The sequence below is a fragment of the Cucumis sativus genome, chromosome 1 (assembly GCF_000004075.3).
Source record: "Cucumis sativus cultivar 9930 chromosome 1, Cucumber_9930_V3, whole genome shotgun sequence".
Classification (NCBI taxonomy): domain Eukaryota; kingdom Viridiplantae; phylum Streptophyta; class Magnoliopsida; order Cucurbitales; family Cucurbitaceae; genus Cucumis; species Cucumis sativus.
The window spans coordinates 8159628-8176846 of record NC_026655.2 but is presented as its reverse complement, the minus strand read 5'-3'; the positions used below and the strand labels follow the sequence as shown (position 1 = coordinate 8176846).

At 30.2% G+C, this 17219-nt stretch overlaps 1 protein-coding gene across 1 annotated transcript; it reads left to right on the top strand.

The window, feature by feature from the left end:
• The first annotated feature begins 8980 nt into the window (after window positions 1–8980).
• On the top strand, window positions 8981–16283 carry LOC101213382 (beta-galactosidase 8). The gene is made up of 20 exons (XM_004148722.3): window positions 8981–9177; window positions 9396–9572; window positions 9676–9771; window positions 10025–10137; window positions 10276–10342; window positions 10451–10543; window positions 10738–10881; window positions 11008–11096; window positions 11184–11289; window positions 11408–11495; window positions 11775–11893; window positions 12688–12849; window positions 13021–13223; window positions 13334–13443; window positions 13549–13658; window positions 13836–13949; window positions 14597–14698; window positions 14895–15103; window positions 15425–15758; window positions 15876–16283. The coding sequence occupies exons 2-20, from the start codon at window positions 9405–9407 to the stop codon at window positions 15981–15983; spliced, it is 2535 nt and encodes an 844-aa protein (XP_004148770.1). The 5' UTR covers window positions 8981–9177; window positions 9396–9404; the 3' UTR covers window positions 15984–16283.
• The last annotated feature ends 936 nt before the right edge of the window (window positions 16284–17219 follow it).

Genomic DNA, 17219 nt, shown 5'->3' with positions numbered 1-17219 from the left:
AACATTGATAAACGATTATTATCATCTATAATTGATAGATTGTGACATTTTAGTGTGATTATTTGTATATATTCTTTTATAGTTTTGTCATTTGAAACAGTTGTTATACTAAAGCGTGTATTAGAATCTTCTTTATCCAATCATTTTCTTGCTTAGTAGCTCAGCACTATTTTAATTAGTGACATTGGAAAAAGACCAATTAGATGTAACAATTGCTTTCTAAGTTTCGCTTTCAATTACTTTTTGTTGTCTACCCATTAGTTTCATATTAAACTATTGTATTTATATTCAATATGTGTAATTATTTATAGTTATTTATAATTATGATTATAGAATTTAAAAGACGTACAATATATAAACACTCTTTAATAATATTATTGTTCTCCTTCTACCTTAGCTAATACACTAATATATTTATGTTTCAATCTCTCCTTATGTTTTTCTATATCCCTTGTTGATTTTGTAACAAAAGATATAGGTTATATTGGATTTTGTTCTAAAATTTTCATTTATTTATTTATGTTTTTCTTTTTTACTTTCATAAAAGAATTTGAATTTGAATTTATTTTCAAATTTTCAAATTTAGTTTTAAAAAGAGAACAAAAAAATTAAAAATTAAAAATAAAAGTAAGAATAAAAAAGTTTTTTCTCCTCTTTATTTTTCTCAACCATTTACCACGCTTCCACCCTCCCACTTTTCACTTTCTCTCGTGTAGTCTTCACTCTACATTTTCTCTCGTGTTGGAGATTTTTTCAAGGAGGAGGTTAAGATTTTTCAAAGGAAAGATTATGCTCGTCTTTTGGAGGATTGACAAAGAAGTCTTTTCTCCAAATGAAGGGCGGGTTCAATTTTATTGGATTTAAGCCAGGAACTTAAGATTTTTTAGGTCAATTTAATTATTGCGGCGTGAAATTTATCATATTTTTTAAATTTATGGTTCATGATTCACCGTGTTCAATTATTTGGTACTCATTTGACATCTGTGTTAATCATCCATTTGGCCTACCATGTTTATTGTTCATTTGAATTATTTGCAACCTGCATTAATTAATTAGCATTGTGCTATTAAGTAATTAGCCTCGTGCATTTTGCATTAATAAATTAGCATTATGACCTTGTTAGTTATTTGGTACTCATATCATGTGTTATTTATTCATTTGGCCTCTATCTTAATAATTATTCATTCGACATCTTACATTACGCTTTAATTAATTATTTGACTTGACATAATTAATTAATTACATGAGCTGCATTAATTAATTATTTTGCATCTACCAGTGCATATTTTTGCATTCTGCTTTATTATTTTGCCTTTATTTATTTGTTTGCTTATATTATCTCTATATTTATTTTATGTATTTATTTTATTTCTATGCATTGTATTATGTTACTGTATTATTTTATCTCACCATATTACTTTATTTATTTCACATGTATTTCTCAAATTTCACAAATCATTTGAAACAAAAATATATTGTTATTATTATTATTTATCTATTCAATTTAAATATAAAAATTTAAATCGAAGAAAAAAAATTATTTTTTTATGAGTTTTATAATTTAAATCTCTTAATTATATGAAAATTTTTAATTTGTCAATTTAATTAAGAAATTATCTTTAAAATTATAAATCATTTAAATTAGACCAAGGAGGATTTTCTATGAATTTATAATTCTTAGATACTTAAATTTTTTTATTAGACACCTGCAATCGAGATTAAAATATCAATATTTGGTATTTTAATATTCTTCCGGTGAATATAAAAAATAATTTTTGAAACAAAAATACACTTTATTTTTCTAATGGCTCCTATGTCACCCATAATTACCAATTCATGTTTATGTTTTATTTCTTTGATGTAAATTGATAAGCATAAGACATTTGAAAAAAAACCTAAATAAAAACTTTGTTTTGTGAACCCCTTTAATCTAGTTTAAAAGATAAAAGTGGATAACTATTTTATGAGTGTAATAGGGTGCTAACAAATTTCCTACATACAACTGACTTTCGAACTTAAATTTCATGAATTTACGTACACCATCTTTTTTATTTTTTTTCCTTTAGATGACAATTCACACCTTAAATTTTATTTTAGGAAGCTGGAATGTAATCAAGATTACTGAAAATCTAAGTGGTGTTAATATACACGAGAAATTGAGAGACGTGAAATAGAAAAGAGATCGTAAAGTATGAAAACGGCGGAAAAATGTTGAACTAAAAACTGTGGCTAGAACCAAATGATTTTAGTATTGTAAATTGAATCTAAAACGTTGGATCCAAAATCCATACCATTACGGGTTGACAAGTTAAGTAAGTTAAATTATAGTTTACACGATGGAAAAATGTAGTGTGGAACCAAAGCAAAGGCAAGTAAAATAAAAGAATCCTGGCTATGATTAGTCAATACAATAGATGGATTGAAAAACATGAATGCAATAGGAATTGGTGGTTTGATTGTGGAGAGCACCAAGACTTTGTTGCAAAAGTGAAGGAAAATGTGAAAGTCGTTCTAGTGGAGAATACCTAACCCTTTGAAGAGTTTGGAACTAAAAAGCATTACTCGTTTTGCTTTGTTGGACACCAATATCCTTTTTCTTGGATAAACTTATATACCATAATGTGTGGCTTCATCTACTTTCAAATACATCTGTTCTGCACCTAATACTCTAATTACTCTAATCAAAAGATTAAACTTAGTCTTTTATGTAAAAATATTCTGACTTTTTAATCATTTTAAAAAATACACTTAACTTGGATTTGATCTTTTTTTATAGGAATAGTTTATCAGTTTGGATGTGGATGTTCTGTTTTTATTAACTTGAACATCTTGTCTTTGTGTTACTCGATTTATGTTCTTAATTCCTTAACATAGATATCGATAAGATTCAATTAAAATTAATACATATATACAATTTTTAATATCATAACTAAGAAGATGGAATCATACCTCTAATTTCAAGATCATTAGTTTATTTAAACATTGATATGCTCGTCAATGTAAGTGGTGAATTATTGATATTTTCATTATTTTTGTAAAAGAAACTCATAAAACATAAAAATAAGTAAAAGAAATTCCACTCACGTAAATACAATATCGATCAATATTTTCACTTATTTGAAAAAATACATCAAATAATAAAAAATTAAAAAAAAAATAGCTCATAGTACCTCTTTTTTGCATATTGCAAATATGATAAATATGACAAGTAATTAGATCCATCAGAGGATTATCAGAGGACTGTTATAGGGCTATTGAAGAACTATCCGTTTTTAAATTTGATATTTTTACAATTTAAAAAATGTAGTGACACGAATCTATTATCATAAATATTTTTGCAAACGCCCCGAAAATACTCGAAATGTTTATTAGCTAACTTAAATTTCTTACCATGAAAATATGTGAAGTAGAAGCAGATTAATGTATTGCAAACACATCTTTGTAGATTCAAATATGTGAGGTCACAAAAGCAATGAGATAATCATACATTAAGAAGCATAGTTTTAATTGTGCATTATTTAATGAGACAAAGAAAAGAAAAGAAAAGAAAAGAAAAGGCAGATAATGAGCAGTTTGTGTGTGCAAATTTAGAATACAAAACTTATGGTGTCACCAAAAAAATGAAAAGAAAAGGAAATCAGATAGTTCATGTTTTCCATAATTTCAAGTTTATCATTATTTTCTTTTAATCAATATATATTTCATATTTTATTTATATACTTCTAAATGTACTTGTTTTTCCTCCCAATTTTTTTATAACTAATTTTTAAGTTTATTGAAGAAACACATCAAGTAATGATAAAATATTTAAATGAATTTTGTTTTTTTAGTAGTTTTGTTTTACAAGGCATAAATAGTTTGTCAATTTTTTAAAAAAACCTCAAATAAAAAAGTTTTGAAAATTATTAGTTGAAAAAAAATATAAATAAATTTTATTATATATAAATAAAGAAAAAAAATTAATTTAATAAAAAAATATATTTCTAGAATTTGAATGTTTAATATATATTATATGTGGGTATATATATATATATAAATAACGAGAAAAAGTGTAATGTGTGAAACCCATGTATATAAATAATAAAAAAATAAAAAATGTAGAGCCGAATGTAGTATATATATAAAAATAAAAAAAATAGAAGAGGTGGGTCCAGTTCATGGAAGTCGTGTAACTTCACCTTAACTGACGTACTTTTAAAAAATAGTTTTGCAACAAATTTTACATTATTTCTAAAAAAGATTCATACAAGCTTGAAGTCTTAGAACCAGTTATAGTAAAGTTAAATTTGTTTTGGACGAATTATTGGAAAAGGAAGGAATTGACCGTAGAGCCTTATTAGAGAAAAGTCACAAAATTACCCCATTTTTGTATAACTAATTCCATATATATTTAAAAGTAAAGAAAAACAATATTCTATTCCATTATAATTATCCTCACAATCTTATTTCTTTTCTAAAATTGTTGAACTGGAAAAGTCTTTGTTTTGCTTCTAGTTATGTATGATACCAAAAATATAAATGGAATGTATTCATCTAAGAATACGTATATGAGAAGTACTTACTACGTACTCATATACTATAATGTTTTTTTTGTCATTCTTTTATATGAAGCTATATATATGGTGATGGGTTGAGATTCCATTAATGTTGATTGGTGGTTAAAAAGATATAGAGTTTTAAAACAGCACTAGTTGATGTAGATATTGAACAAACTTAATGTTGTTTTCTTGGTTAGGGTATATATATAATGAAGTTTTATATAGGTGTGTGTTTGCCATGCATAGGTGGTGGTTTTAAACACACTTTAAATTATGTTCTATATTGTATGAATTTGACTTTGGCACACATATTGTTGCTGAATTTCAGTAGGAGTTTCATCTTTACCACACAAGTGTGTGTCTGATACATTTCCAAATATTCTTTTACTCAACTAAATGGTGTTGAGAACTTTTGTATGGTAATTAGTTCATCTCTTCCATTGATGATAGAATTCATTTTGCAACAATTACCAAATTTATAAAGACAAACCTCACAATTTACAATTTAAAAGTTTTTTCTATAACAACTAGGAGGATAGAAATTTGTTACATCCAAATTGAGACCCATTTTGAAAAAGAATTAATTTAGAGTTTAAAAGTTTTGGGAGTTGGTTGCATCAATTCAACTCAATGAGTTTAATAACTGTATTTAGTCATGGAGTTTAGTGTTGTGATGGATGTTAAAGGCATAACTATTAATTAGTTTAAAATAATATAAAGTAAAAATTTAATAAATTTAATTATACTTAATTAATTAATTAAGAGACATTAACATTAATAACAAAAAAATAAAAAGCATGAAGTGAAAAAGGAAACTTAAACTTAGTTAATATTTATTATATTAAACACTAAATTAAGGAAGAAATAGAAAGAAAAAAATGAAAGAATGGAAATAGATGAGAGTATTTTTCCAAAAATGAAGTAACTAATAAAAGGTGGGATGATTGTGTGGTATGAAGTGCAGGGTATTTCCACAACACACGTCAGGTGATTGGACCGTCGTGTGTGGGGCCATTTGACTGTACCGACAAAAAAGAGAGGCGAAGAATACAAAGAAAGAATAAAAAGAAGAATTGGATTTTGAATTTTATAGAAGAGGACACAACCGAACGGCCTCATTAATATGAAAATCAATACCCTCAAGACTCAAATCAATGGCTACCATACATCCTTGGTAAAAAGAAGAGTTCGAATATATATTCTTTTTCCAATTGAAAAACAACCACAATTAACCAAAATATAATAATAATTGCATTTATATTTAATATTTTTTTCATTTTTCTCTAAATACTACTTTTTTTTTTTTTATCAAACTAAAATAGTTTAGACATCAAACATGTATTATTATAACTAAAACTATAACAATTTATCCCTTAAACACAAACAATTATAACCTAACTACAACAACTCAAGTCTATAACATGATTAACTTTCTTTTTGCCTCAATAATTGAGTTAATTCTTTTAATATCAACTCTATTTCTCTGCCCAAAAAAATCAAAGATTGATATGATCCAACCCACTCATTGTTAAAATATATATTTTTAGTTGGGTTGGTTTGGTTGGCTTGATAAATTGTTGATCTATAATTAAAATATTTTCTTATTTAAAATACATCTATCCATCTATATCATCCATAACACAAAATACCCAAAAGGTTATGTCTAAGCCTAACTCAAAATACCTACTTTACATCAAATCCAACGAAAAGAAAAAATATAAAAAATATCAACTACTAATTTGAGAAATCAACAGAGATTGGAGAGCTTAAATACAAAATGTATACATCTTGAAGTTAGACAACAGTGACAATGACGACAAATGAAACGTGGGAGAGACACACGTTAGCAAACTCAACATGAATAAGGTAAATATATTGCTATTAGGGATATAATTAAGAACTTACGTGGAAAATGAGATGGAGAGGGGGACGTACAACTAATGGTCGATTTATCACGAAAGAGATTGAGATATTGTAATAAGTGATGACAATGAGATTAGACAAAGAAAGACATATAGGAATTAAATGAGTAACAAGAACGATTCAATATTAACGAGATGTAAATATTGCAGTTGATGATGATTAGAAAATGAATATTTAATTTTATTGCATAGAACTATAAGTCTATCAATTAAAGTAAAATGATTTAGTATTCATATAACCTTTGGCAACTTCAACTTGATTTGAGTTGAATCCGACCTAAGTAAATTCAAACTACAAATTGAACCAAGATCAATTGCATGCATGCATAAAAGAGTCAAATTGGTTAATACCAGTAAGTTATTGACTATATCGTACCATAAAAGCTGACATAAACAATGAATCTGTTGTCAATTAATCTATATGGTGATAGAATGATCAAATTCTTAAACACGATACCAAACGTTAAGCTTAAGATAGTTGGTGTATTTTCCTTATCATACATGAAATCAACATGACAACCTAATATGTGATTACAATATTTGGACTACCTATCTTACCAATGTTTTTTTTAAGCAACTCTATTCAATAATTGACTAATTCAATCAACTTTTTTCTTCTCCTCTTCTTTGAAAATTATGTTCCATATTATAGGAATTAGAATTCAATATTTTCTTTTAAAAAAGTTTATCTATCTAAATCTTTTTTAAACTTCTTCTTGTCAACATATATATATCTAACTTTATGTAGTATAACAATTGCAACATGAATGATTGAGCCTCTAATTTTTAAGAATTTTCTTTTTTGTCAATATTATTGAATCAAATCTCGGTACTTTGATTTATTTGATCGAGGAAATTTCTTCTTTATCAATCTTATAAATGAAATAAAATGGAGCTAGAAGATTGTTTGATTCAACAATCAAAATTGATATCTCAGATGTAGAGGATGTTGAATTCCTTCAAACATGGTAAACAATTTCGATACACGAGTGCAACCAAACAATGTTTGACATATATATTTTGTTTTAATATTAATAGTTATCAAGATCTCGTTCGACATTTTGGATAGTAAGATCCACTATTTCACATCCAAAGTTCAAGAGAAGGACACAAATGAATCGAGACTACATTTGAATAAAAGGGATTCTAAGAACGTAAAAATATAATTAAGAAAAGTTTAAAATTATTTAAAGTTGCTACCTTCAAGATGCACCTTCTTTTTCAGCTATTGAATTCTATAGTTAAATGTAATTAGATTGAATTGACATTTTGAACGTGTAATTTTTACTTTCTTAAAAAGAAAAAGAAGTCAAATAAGTATACCCTTAGTACAAAACCACAATACTTTCCTAAATTACAATATTAAAAATGATTGTTTGAAGTATAAAATATTTAAAAATGTATGGTGTGTCACTTTGGGAGCGTCACATTTAAGATAAAATACAAAAAAATTAGTAGTACCAAAAAGTATTCCAATGGAAAAGTATAGTATACAAAACCACTTTTTGTCTTTGTCTTTGTTTTTTAAAGCCCTAAAATACATATATAGATAATAGATGTAGAATCTCTCATTTGATAAATAAGGTTAAATTAAAAGAAATCAAATTTCCTCCACAAACCATTGGTTTGCTCTACTTTTCAAAGTTTGTTTTATTTTAAGAAATAGTTGTAAATATACCTATTATCAAAAAAATAAAAAAAAATTAAATTTTTTTTAAAAAATTGTCTATAACAGTTACAAATATGATAAGTAATTAGATATATCTAACGGCTATTACATAATTACTTACTTTTAAATTTGCTATTTTTACAATTTAGAAAATATAGTGATATGAATTCTATTATCATAATTTTTTTTGTTGCTATTTTTGCAAACGTCCATTCAAATAATTAACCTAAAATTTATGTTAAAACCATATTCACATGATGAAAAAGTGTATATAGCAAAACAAATCCAATTAAACATATATACATATGAGGAAAAAATGAAAAAAAAAAATATATATGACAAATAAATACGAAGAAACTTTTTTTAATCTATGAATTTAACTACGAAAGTCTTCATTGTTGTTTTGATATATGACCTTCACATTCGAGAGCTAAAATGAAAACTTTTGGAAAGTAGTTTTTAATTCACTATTTAAAGTTTATTGGTAATATATTTTTTTTAATTAAGGATCATTTTTGCAATTTGTCCCATAATTAAAAACTATAAAATAAGATGAACAAAAATTTAGGTTAGTAACGCATGTATATGCACATGAAAATTAAGAAATATCGTTTAGAATCTCCCAGTTTTATTAAAATAGGTTAAAAAGAAGTGTATTTTTCCTTTATAATTCCATATAGAGATAAGAAGTCAAAATTGTAGCTTAGTTCAGTCCTACCCAACAACCACGTGGCAGAGATCCACCGGTGACCATAGATGAACTTCCATAGACTCGTCCTCACAGGATCGCCTCAATCACAAAATGAAGTAAGTACTTTTCTTTCTTTCGTTCTTTCTTTCTTTCTTTCTTTCTTTCTCCCGCGTCCTCTCTCTATAATAAACAAGACCAGATTATTACAGAATATGGCAGTGAAAAACAATGGCAGTGAATCCAAAATCCTCATTCTAGAGAGACAAAAGAAAAACTAAAACTCCAATCTACAGAGAGAAAAATCAAGAACAATAACACTTACTTTTGCATCTCCTTTCAGCTTCAAAGCATCCAAAGGTAACGTGTTTTTTTTGCTTTTTTCTACATTAGTTTGCTTCACGCTAGTACTTATCTCTGTTTCTTCTTCCTTAAACTAAGCGGTGAAGCAACCTTTTCTGTTGATTCATCTTTTTTAATCTGTGTTTGTTAATGGAAGTTGATTTTTAAGTGTGTTTGGAAATGTGAATTTACTATCTCTGGATGATTTTGTGAATGTGTTTGTTGTTTTGGATTAGATTTGAGCAATGAAGGGACTTCGATTTGCTGTGGTGTTTGTTTTGCTACTTCTTGGTGTTCTACACTCGTTTTCGCTTGCTGTTAATGTTACTTACGATCATCGCGCGTTGGTGATTGACGGGAAACGGAAAGTGTTGGTTTCTGGATCCTTACACTATCCTCGCAGTACTCCGGAGGTTTGTTTTCTTGTTCTTGGCAGTTTGACGTTGTTCTTGCTTTGAGGATTTTTTTTTTTTTGTTTTGTATATGTATTGGTTTTGTGGTTTCTGGAACTTTCAGATGTGGCCGGGGATTATTCAGAAATCTAAGGATGGAGGTTTGGATGTGATTGAGACTTATGTGTTTTGGAATCTACATGAACCGGTTCGAAATCAGGTGCATTTTTGTGAACTCATCGATTCAAGTACTTAGCTATGTTTTGGTTCTTAAGAACTAGTTTCGTTGAATTGGAAGATACTTGAGAGTTGTTTACTGTTGAGTTGTGTTTTTCATCTCTTGAAAAAGCTGAAGTTCTGTTATCATCTTTTCCGTCTTCTTACGCTTCCACCGAAAAGTGGACAGTTGTTAGTTTATTACTCATTTTTATATGATTTAGTATTTTAAAATGTTGCCATTTCTTAATCAACAGTACGACTTCGAGGGAAGAAAGGATTTAGTTAAATTCATAAAACTGGTAGGAGCTGCTGGTTTATATGTACACGTACGAATTGGCCCTTATGTGTGTGCGGAATGGAATTATGGGTACGTTTGTTCTCAATTCTTAAATTTCTTTCCATTTTCGATCTCTCTGGACTTTCTTTCACTCTTTCCCTTTTGTGCAATGCCAACTACATCTTTCAATTTCATTGTCCCACCGGGAACTGTTTGATGTAAAAACAGGGGTTTTCCAGTTTGGTTGCATTTCGTACCTGGCGTTCAGTTTCGGACAGATAATGAACCATTCAAGGTTAATTGTCAGTTATAACTCTACCGTTTCGGCACTCTTCTTTTTGCTGCTCCCGTGACTTTGTTTATCCACAAATTAAGAAAAAAATGAAATAATGATTCTATATAGGCTGAAATGAAACGATTTACCGCCAAGATTGTTGACGTATTGAAGCAGGAGAAATTATATGCATCCCAAGGCGGACCAATTATTTTATCTCAGGTGGGTTTCATGTATTTTGTTCAATTTTTCCTTTTCCCCCTGTCCATTTCAACAGAAATAGAAGTATGTCCTGTTACGGTGTCTCAGCATGTTCCAATGATAATCAGAAACCATTGTTACTTGAATTACTGTCCATTTTTTGAGTTAGTGTATGTCTATGTTTAACAAGATGGCTGTTTTTCTTCGAAATACAGATTGAAAATGAATATGGAAACGTTCAGTCTTCTTTTGGGTCTGCTGCTAAATCCTACGTCCAGTGGGCCGCAACCATGGCTACATCTTTGAACACGGGAGTTCCTTGGGTTATGTGCAACCAACCTGATGCCCCCGATCCTATTGTGAGGAATCTTTCCTTATGTTGAACATGAATTATTGACGACAATACCAATACGGTCCAGATATAAATTGCTACTAGTCCTAATATTATTTGTTTATAATTTCTCTGCTGCTTATTTGATTCGCAGATTAACACTTGCAATGGATTTTACTGTGATCAATTCACTCCAAATTCTAACAATAAGCCCAAAATGTGGACTGAGAACTGGAGTGGATGGTAGATTGTCCAATGTCATTGTATCACGTGATTTCTTAGTTACTTCCGAGTCATTTTGCCTTGATAATTTAGATTATTTTATCCTAGGTTTCTTTCCTTTGGTGGAGCCTTGCCATACAGACCCGTTGAAGATCTTGCATTTGCTGTGGCACGCTTTTACCAGACTGGTGGAAGTTTACAAAATTACTACATGGTACTCACTTGTGATGTACTCATTTTGGTTTACAGAATAATTGATTTCTGTACGCTTCCTTGAAAAGTGTGAACCCGTGATAAACGATATCAGTCTTGCTTTATTTTCTCTTACACAGTACCATGGGGGGACAAACTTTGGCAGGACTTCTGGTGGACCATTTATTGCTACTAGTTATGATTATGATGCCCCTATCGACGAGTATGGTATGGTTTCTGTCTATTAAATATCCACTCTCTTTTCGGACTTCTTAGTCCTTGGTTGATTGGTTATAATGATCTATAAATCTTGTCAAGACTTGGCTATTACATATTGAAAACTGAAATTGTGCATAATGATGTTTGTTACGAACTTATACTTAAGTTCAAGTTGTGAACTCCAGTCACAAATAAAAAACAAAAAAATTATATGGATACACTATCACTCAAATCCATTACAAGCTACTGCCTTTCTATACTGTTATTGTTTTATCTTCTATGGCACAGGATTGGTTAGGCAACCTAAGTGGGGTCACTTGAGAGATGTTCATAAAGCAATAAAGATGTGCGAAGAAGCATTAGTGAGCACCGATCCTGCAGTTACTTCTCTTGGTCCAAACTTGGAGGTTAGTTATTCCGATAACCAGTTATTCTTGCAAAAGTGGACGAATTTCAAGTAGTATTCATGACAAGTCTTAGAAAGTGAACTATATCTGGATTCGATCTTGTTGGAAGGATATTGTATCTAATTTGGTCCAAAATCGCTTATAAAACAGCTTTGATATTTTCTTTATCCCTTTTCTGGGAAACAATTGTAATTTCAGCAACATCATAACAGAACTTTAAAGTTCTGAAAAAAAAAAAAGAAAGAAGAAAGTCATGACAAAAATTATGATTAATCAGTACGATCAAGAAAAATCTTAAAAAATTGTTTGGTTAGTCGTATTGCACCCGAGGTGTGATTGTGCAGTAACTCTGCTATTTTCATCTTAAAACTATCAAAAGCTGACCGAGTACAATATTAAAAACGAGTCCACATTGGTTAAGGAAGTGAGTGACCTAGATATACAAGTGAGGGACTATTATCTCTTTATGGGACATTTTGGTGGCTATCATTGTGAAAATATGTGGAGGGTGCTTTTATCACATATCTCTCGTATGGAAATTCCTCTTGGGGAAAGAGTTGTAATTTGATGTCATATAAGAAATTGGCGAAAATATGCGGCAAAATATATTACAAACAAGAATCAGAGAAATTACTTAGAAATTGCGGTAGCCAAGGAAACATTATCCCGACGACAATTGTAAATTGGTGCTCTAACCTTCAATAATCAAATTCTGTCGTGTGCTTTGTTTTCAAAAAATTTAGACTCTAAAAGATGGTTTTTAAGATGATTCTGTTTGTGCTTTTGAATTTCAGGCGACAGTTTATAAGTCCGGTTCTCAATGTTCTGCTTTTCTTGCCAACGTGGATACTCAATCTGATAAGACGGTGACTTTCAATGGTAATTCATATCATTTGCCAGCATGGTCTGTGAGCATCTTGCCAGACTGCAAGAATGTGGTGCTGAATACTGCAAAGGTTCATGTTTTTTCTCAGCAAATATATTTATAGACTGGTTGAAACTATAAATCTATCTATCATTTGTGACCTATGATTTGGTACTTTTGTGAAGTGATAACATTTGTTTTTTTTGTTTTCTCTTACTTGGCCTACTAGTCGTATAAATGAAGTATACCTCATTTGTGACAGATTAATTCGGTAACAACGAGGCCATCCTTTTCAAATCAACCTTTGAAAGTTGATGTCAGTGCTTCTGAAGCATTCGACTCCGGTTGGAGTTGGATAGACGAACCAATAGGTATCTCAAAGAATAATTCTTTTGCGAATCTTGGACTTTCTGAGCAAATAAATACTACCGCAGATAAAAGTGATTACTTGTGGTATTCCTTAAGGTATGTATTATATTGATCATTAGATCTTCAGTTTCTTTATTTTAATAGACTGCTAGTAGTGGCCAATTTTAAAAAATAATTGTCAACTTTTGCTACCTACCATTTGGCAGCACTGATATAAAAGGTGACGAACCTTACCTTGCAAATGGATCAAACACAGTCCTCCATGTGGATTCCCTTGGCCACGTTCTTCATGTTTTCATTAATAAAAAACTTGCAGGTAAATGGAATTAATTGTTTATATCTGTGCATTTCAATGACCTTATAATTGTTCCTGCGTTGTTGCAATGGCTGATTCATGAGTGCTGTTTGAATCACTTTGTAGGAAGTGGAAAAGGTAGTGGTGGCAGTTCTAAGGTTTCTTTGGATATCCCCATCACATTGGTACCTGGGAAAAATACAATTGACCTGCTAAGTTTGACAGTAGGACTTCAGGTTCTGCTCCACTTTATACAATTTGTTGCTTCTATTTTTCTTGTGAGAAGTTATTATTGCCTGGATCTCAAAAACTTAATAGCACTCCGAGTTTCTTTTGTTTGATGAAAGTTTTTAATATTTTTATTCTGATTAGAAATATTTTCAACTAACAAAATCTATAATGCAATCTATCAGAATTATGGAGCCTTTTTTGAGCTGAGAGGTGCAGGGGTTACTGGTCCTGTAAAACTGGAAAACCAAAAAAACAACATAACTGTTGATCTCTCATCGGGACAATGGACGTATCAGGTTGGTTTCTTCAAACATCCTGGAGTTGAATTGTCTTATCCAAAAAGGAACTTTATATATATATTTTTGGTGCTGCCCCGGTTTTTCTTTCAGAATTGATTTAATTTCTATGAAGCATAGACACGGTTACCGAAAAAAAAGCATCAGAGATATTGAAATATAGTAGTCAATGGAAAAGGTTGGTGGTGTGCCGGATTTAGATCGATCAAAGAAGAATATTAGGGGAAAGTATTAAGACAATCGAAGAACTTCCTTAGTTGAAGATATTCAAGTTGGTTATTTTTTGCATGATTTTGTTGGACCAAGTCTTGAAGATGAATTATAGATGATTTCAGAGTTTTGTTTATTATTATTTTTATTATTTTTCCATTTAGTTTTACGCTGGTTCGTTGGAGCAGTGGTTTTTTTTAATAGGTTGTTTAATTTTTGGTTTGGAAAGATTAGATGAGCTGTCTTCTTTTGCAAAAAAAAAAAAAAAAATTCCATCGTGTCACCTTCACAATCTGGGAGTAGTTGGATAGGCATCAGAGACCGATTCACATGGAGTATCTTTGATTCCTAGTTTAATTCAATAGATTTAAAGCTTTAGTTTTTTTTTAGTTTCTTTCGTACGCATTAATGCTATAATTTCACCTTTATTTTGACAGATTGGACTTGAAGGTGAAGATTTAGGTCTGCCGAGTGGAAGTACTTCACAATGGCTTTCACAACCTAACTTGCCTAAGAATAAGCCTTTGACGTGGTACAAGGTATGGTTATTTCATGTATAAATCAATGAGAGTATGAAATTGTGAGCATTTGTTCCTATTACAGATTGTGACTTAGTAGGAGGGTTTAGGGCATCAATCTTTCAATGCTTATAGGGCATCAATCTGGAAAGAGTCTTGATTTCTTGCTTGTACTCATTATTTCTTGACACTGATAATTACAACATCTGTCACCCAGACCACATTTGATGCCCCTGCTGGTAGTGACCCACTTGCTCTAGACTTCACAGGGTTTGGAAAAGGTGAGGCATGGATTAACGGACATAGTATTGGCCGTTATTGGCCATCATACATTGCCTCCGGTCAATGTACTTCATATTGCGACTACAAAGGAGCTTACAGCGCAAACAAATGCCTTAGAAACTGTGGCAAACCATCCCAAACTTTGTAAGTTTGTTCAAACTTAAAAGTAGAATAACACGTTGAGTTTGTTAGATATATAATATTAAGTTTAACTCCATAACTTTTAGGTCAATGGATAGTTTAACATGACATGACTGCATAGATGGTCTCCTATATTTTAACATGTTATTTCCTCCCCAATTAATATTAATCTATTAATCTTTGTTGGTTGGGTTTTCTACTCATTTTGACTATTAGTGAGAGTATCATCTAATAAATGATGTAGTATTAAATGACTTTCACTCAACTTAAATTGTTCATTGGTCGATGATTTAACTTCTACCTCTCATCTTACCTGATTCTTAGATACCATGTACCACAATCATGGTTGAAGCCGACCGGCAACACCCTAGTACTTTTCGAGGAAATTGGCAGCGACCCAACTCGATTGACGTTTGCATCGAAACAGTTAGGATCTTTGTGTTCTCATGTATCTGAATCTCATCCACCTCCAGTAGAGATGTGGAGCTCTGATTCAAAACAACAAAAGACAGGACCTGTACTCTCTCTAGAGTGCCCATCACCCAGTCAAGTAATTTCTTCAATAAAATTTGCAAGTTTTGGCACTCCTCGTGGAACTTGTGGGAGCTTTAGCCATGGCCAATGCAGCACCCGAAATGCACTCTCCATTGTTCAAAAGGTCAGGCCTTTTCTATAGTACTAACTGGGATACAGTGGAATTGGAATCTCTCATGATTTTTCTTTGCATATTGTTGAAGAATTATATACTGATTGATGCTTTACTTTCTCTGTACAGGCTTGCATTGGATCCAAAAGTTGTAGCATCGACGTTTCGATCAAAGCGTTTGGCGATCCGTGTAGAGGAAAAACAAAGAGCTTAGCTGTGGAAGCCTATTGTCAATAAACAAAGGTGTTGTTGACAACATTGGGTGAGAATTTAAAACATATAATGTCTAATTCCTTGTAAAACTAAAGGAAGAGAGACAACTAAAAGAAAGAAAGAAAGAAAAAAAGAAAAAGAAAAGGAGACTTGAAGAGAGGGGAAAAGAAGGAAAAGGAAAAGGAAAAATGATCACAATTGGGTGGATTATTTCTTGCAAAAGGTAAATAAAAGCCATCATATTTGATCAATGTTATAACCAATAAAAGGTTATTTGTGGGAGAAAGCTCTCTTCTAATGGAGATATTTTCAAGCTTCCGATTCCTTTTGTGTTCTGTTTCTTTTAATCTACTTCTTATCATAATTATAATAATTAGAAAAAAACATTTTCAAATATAGAAAAATGAACTAAAATATTTATAAAAAGTAACAAAATTTTAGATTATATCATCTTTGTAGGTGTATCAATATCATCGATTAACACTATAGATACTTGCCAATCTTTTAAAATGACAACAAAAAAAATCGAATTAGCATTAGCATAAATGAATCAAAATGTTTACAAATAAAGTTAACTACAAATTATGTTGAGCAGTTTTGTCAATAATGTTATATAAGTTTACCTAATTCAAATTCTCCATCTAATTTATTTTTCACATATCCAAAAGTTAACCATCCTACATTTATACTTAAATTTGATGTGTATTAGAAAACTTGAAATAGGTGGAAGGGCAGTTGATATGAAATTAGAAAATTTTGTAGTATTTTTGAATAGTAAAACATGGTGGTTAATTAAGTTATTCTTAAAATGTGTACAAAGCATAAAACACTCCATTTTCAAATCTAAGCAGCACAAAACAATCCTCTTCTGCCAAAATGTAAAGAGATAGGTACCCTCTTTTTGTGGCAATTGTCTTAGGTTAAAGCCTTTTTCTCATCTTTTGAATGAAGTAGCCATACTCAAACTTAAATTTATTCTTTTCTCTTAGAGAAAGACAAAATAACATCTTATGCTTCAGTAACATAAGCCAATCAAATAAATTGTCTTCCCACTGCCACAACATTTTGTTTTGAATTCTCTCGTCTATACATTGCAAATTTTAAAATTAACTTTTTAATGTTTTTCGCTGTATTCATCATTTTAATTTTAAGTTTTTAATAGCACAATTATATTAAATACATCTAATAATAATTATATAATTTTTTAGGTTAAATTATAAATTTGGTCTCTATATCTTTAAAAGGGTAGAATTTAGTGTT

Coding starts and splice junctions, on each gene's coding strand:
- LOC101213382 (XM_004148722.3), top strand. CDS start 9,405: ATGAAGGGACTTCGATTTGCTGTGGTGTTTGTTTTGCTACTTCTTGGT. Junction 9,573..9,675: donor ATCCTCGCAGTACTCCGGAG/GTTTGTTTTCTT, acceptor TGGAACTTTCAG/ATGTGGCCGGGGATTATTCA. Junction 10,343..10,450: donor CAGATAATGAACCATTCAAG/GTTAATTGTCAG, acceptor GATTCTATATAG/GCTGAAATGAAACGATTTAC.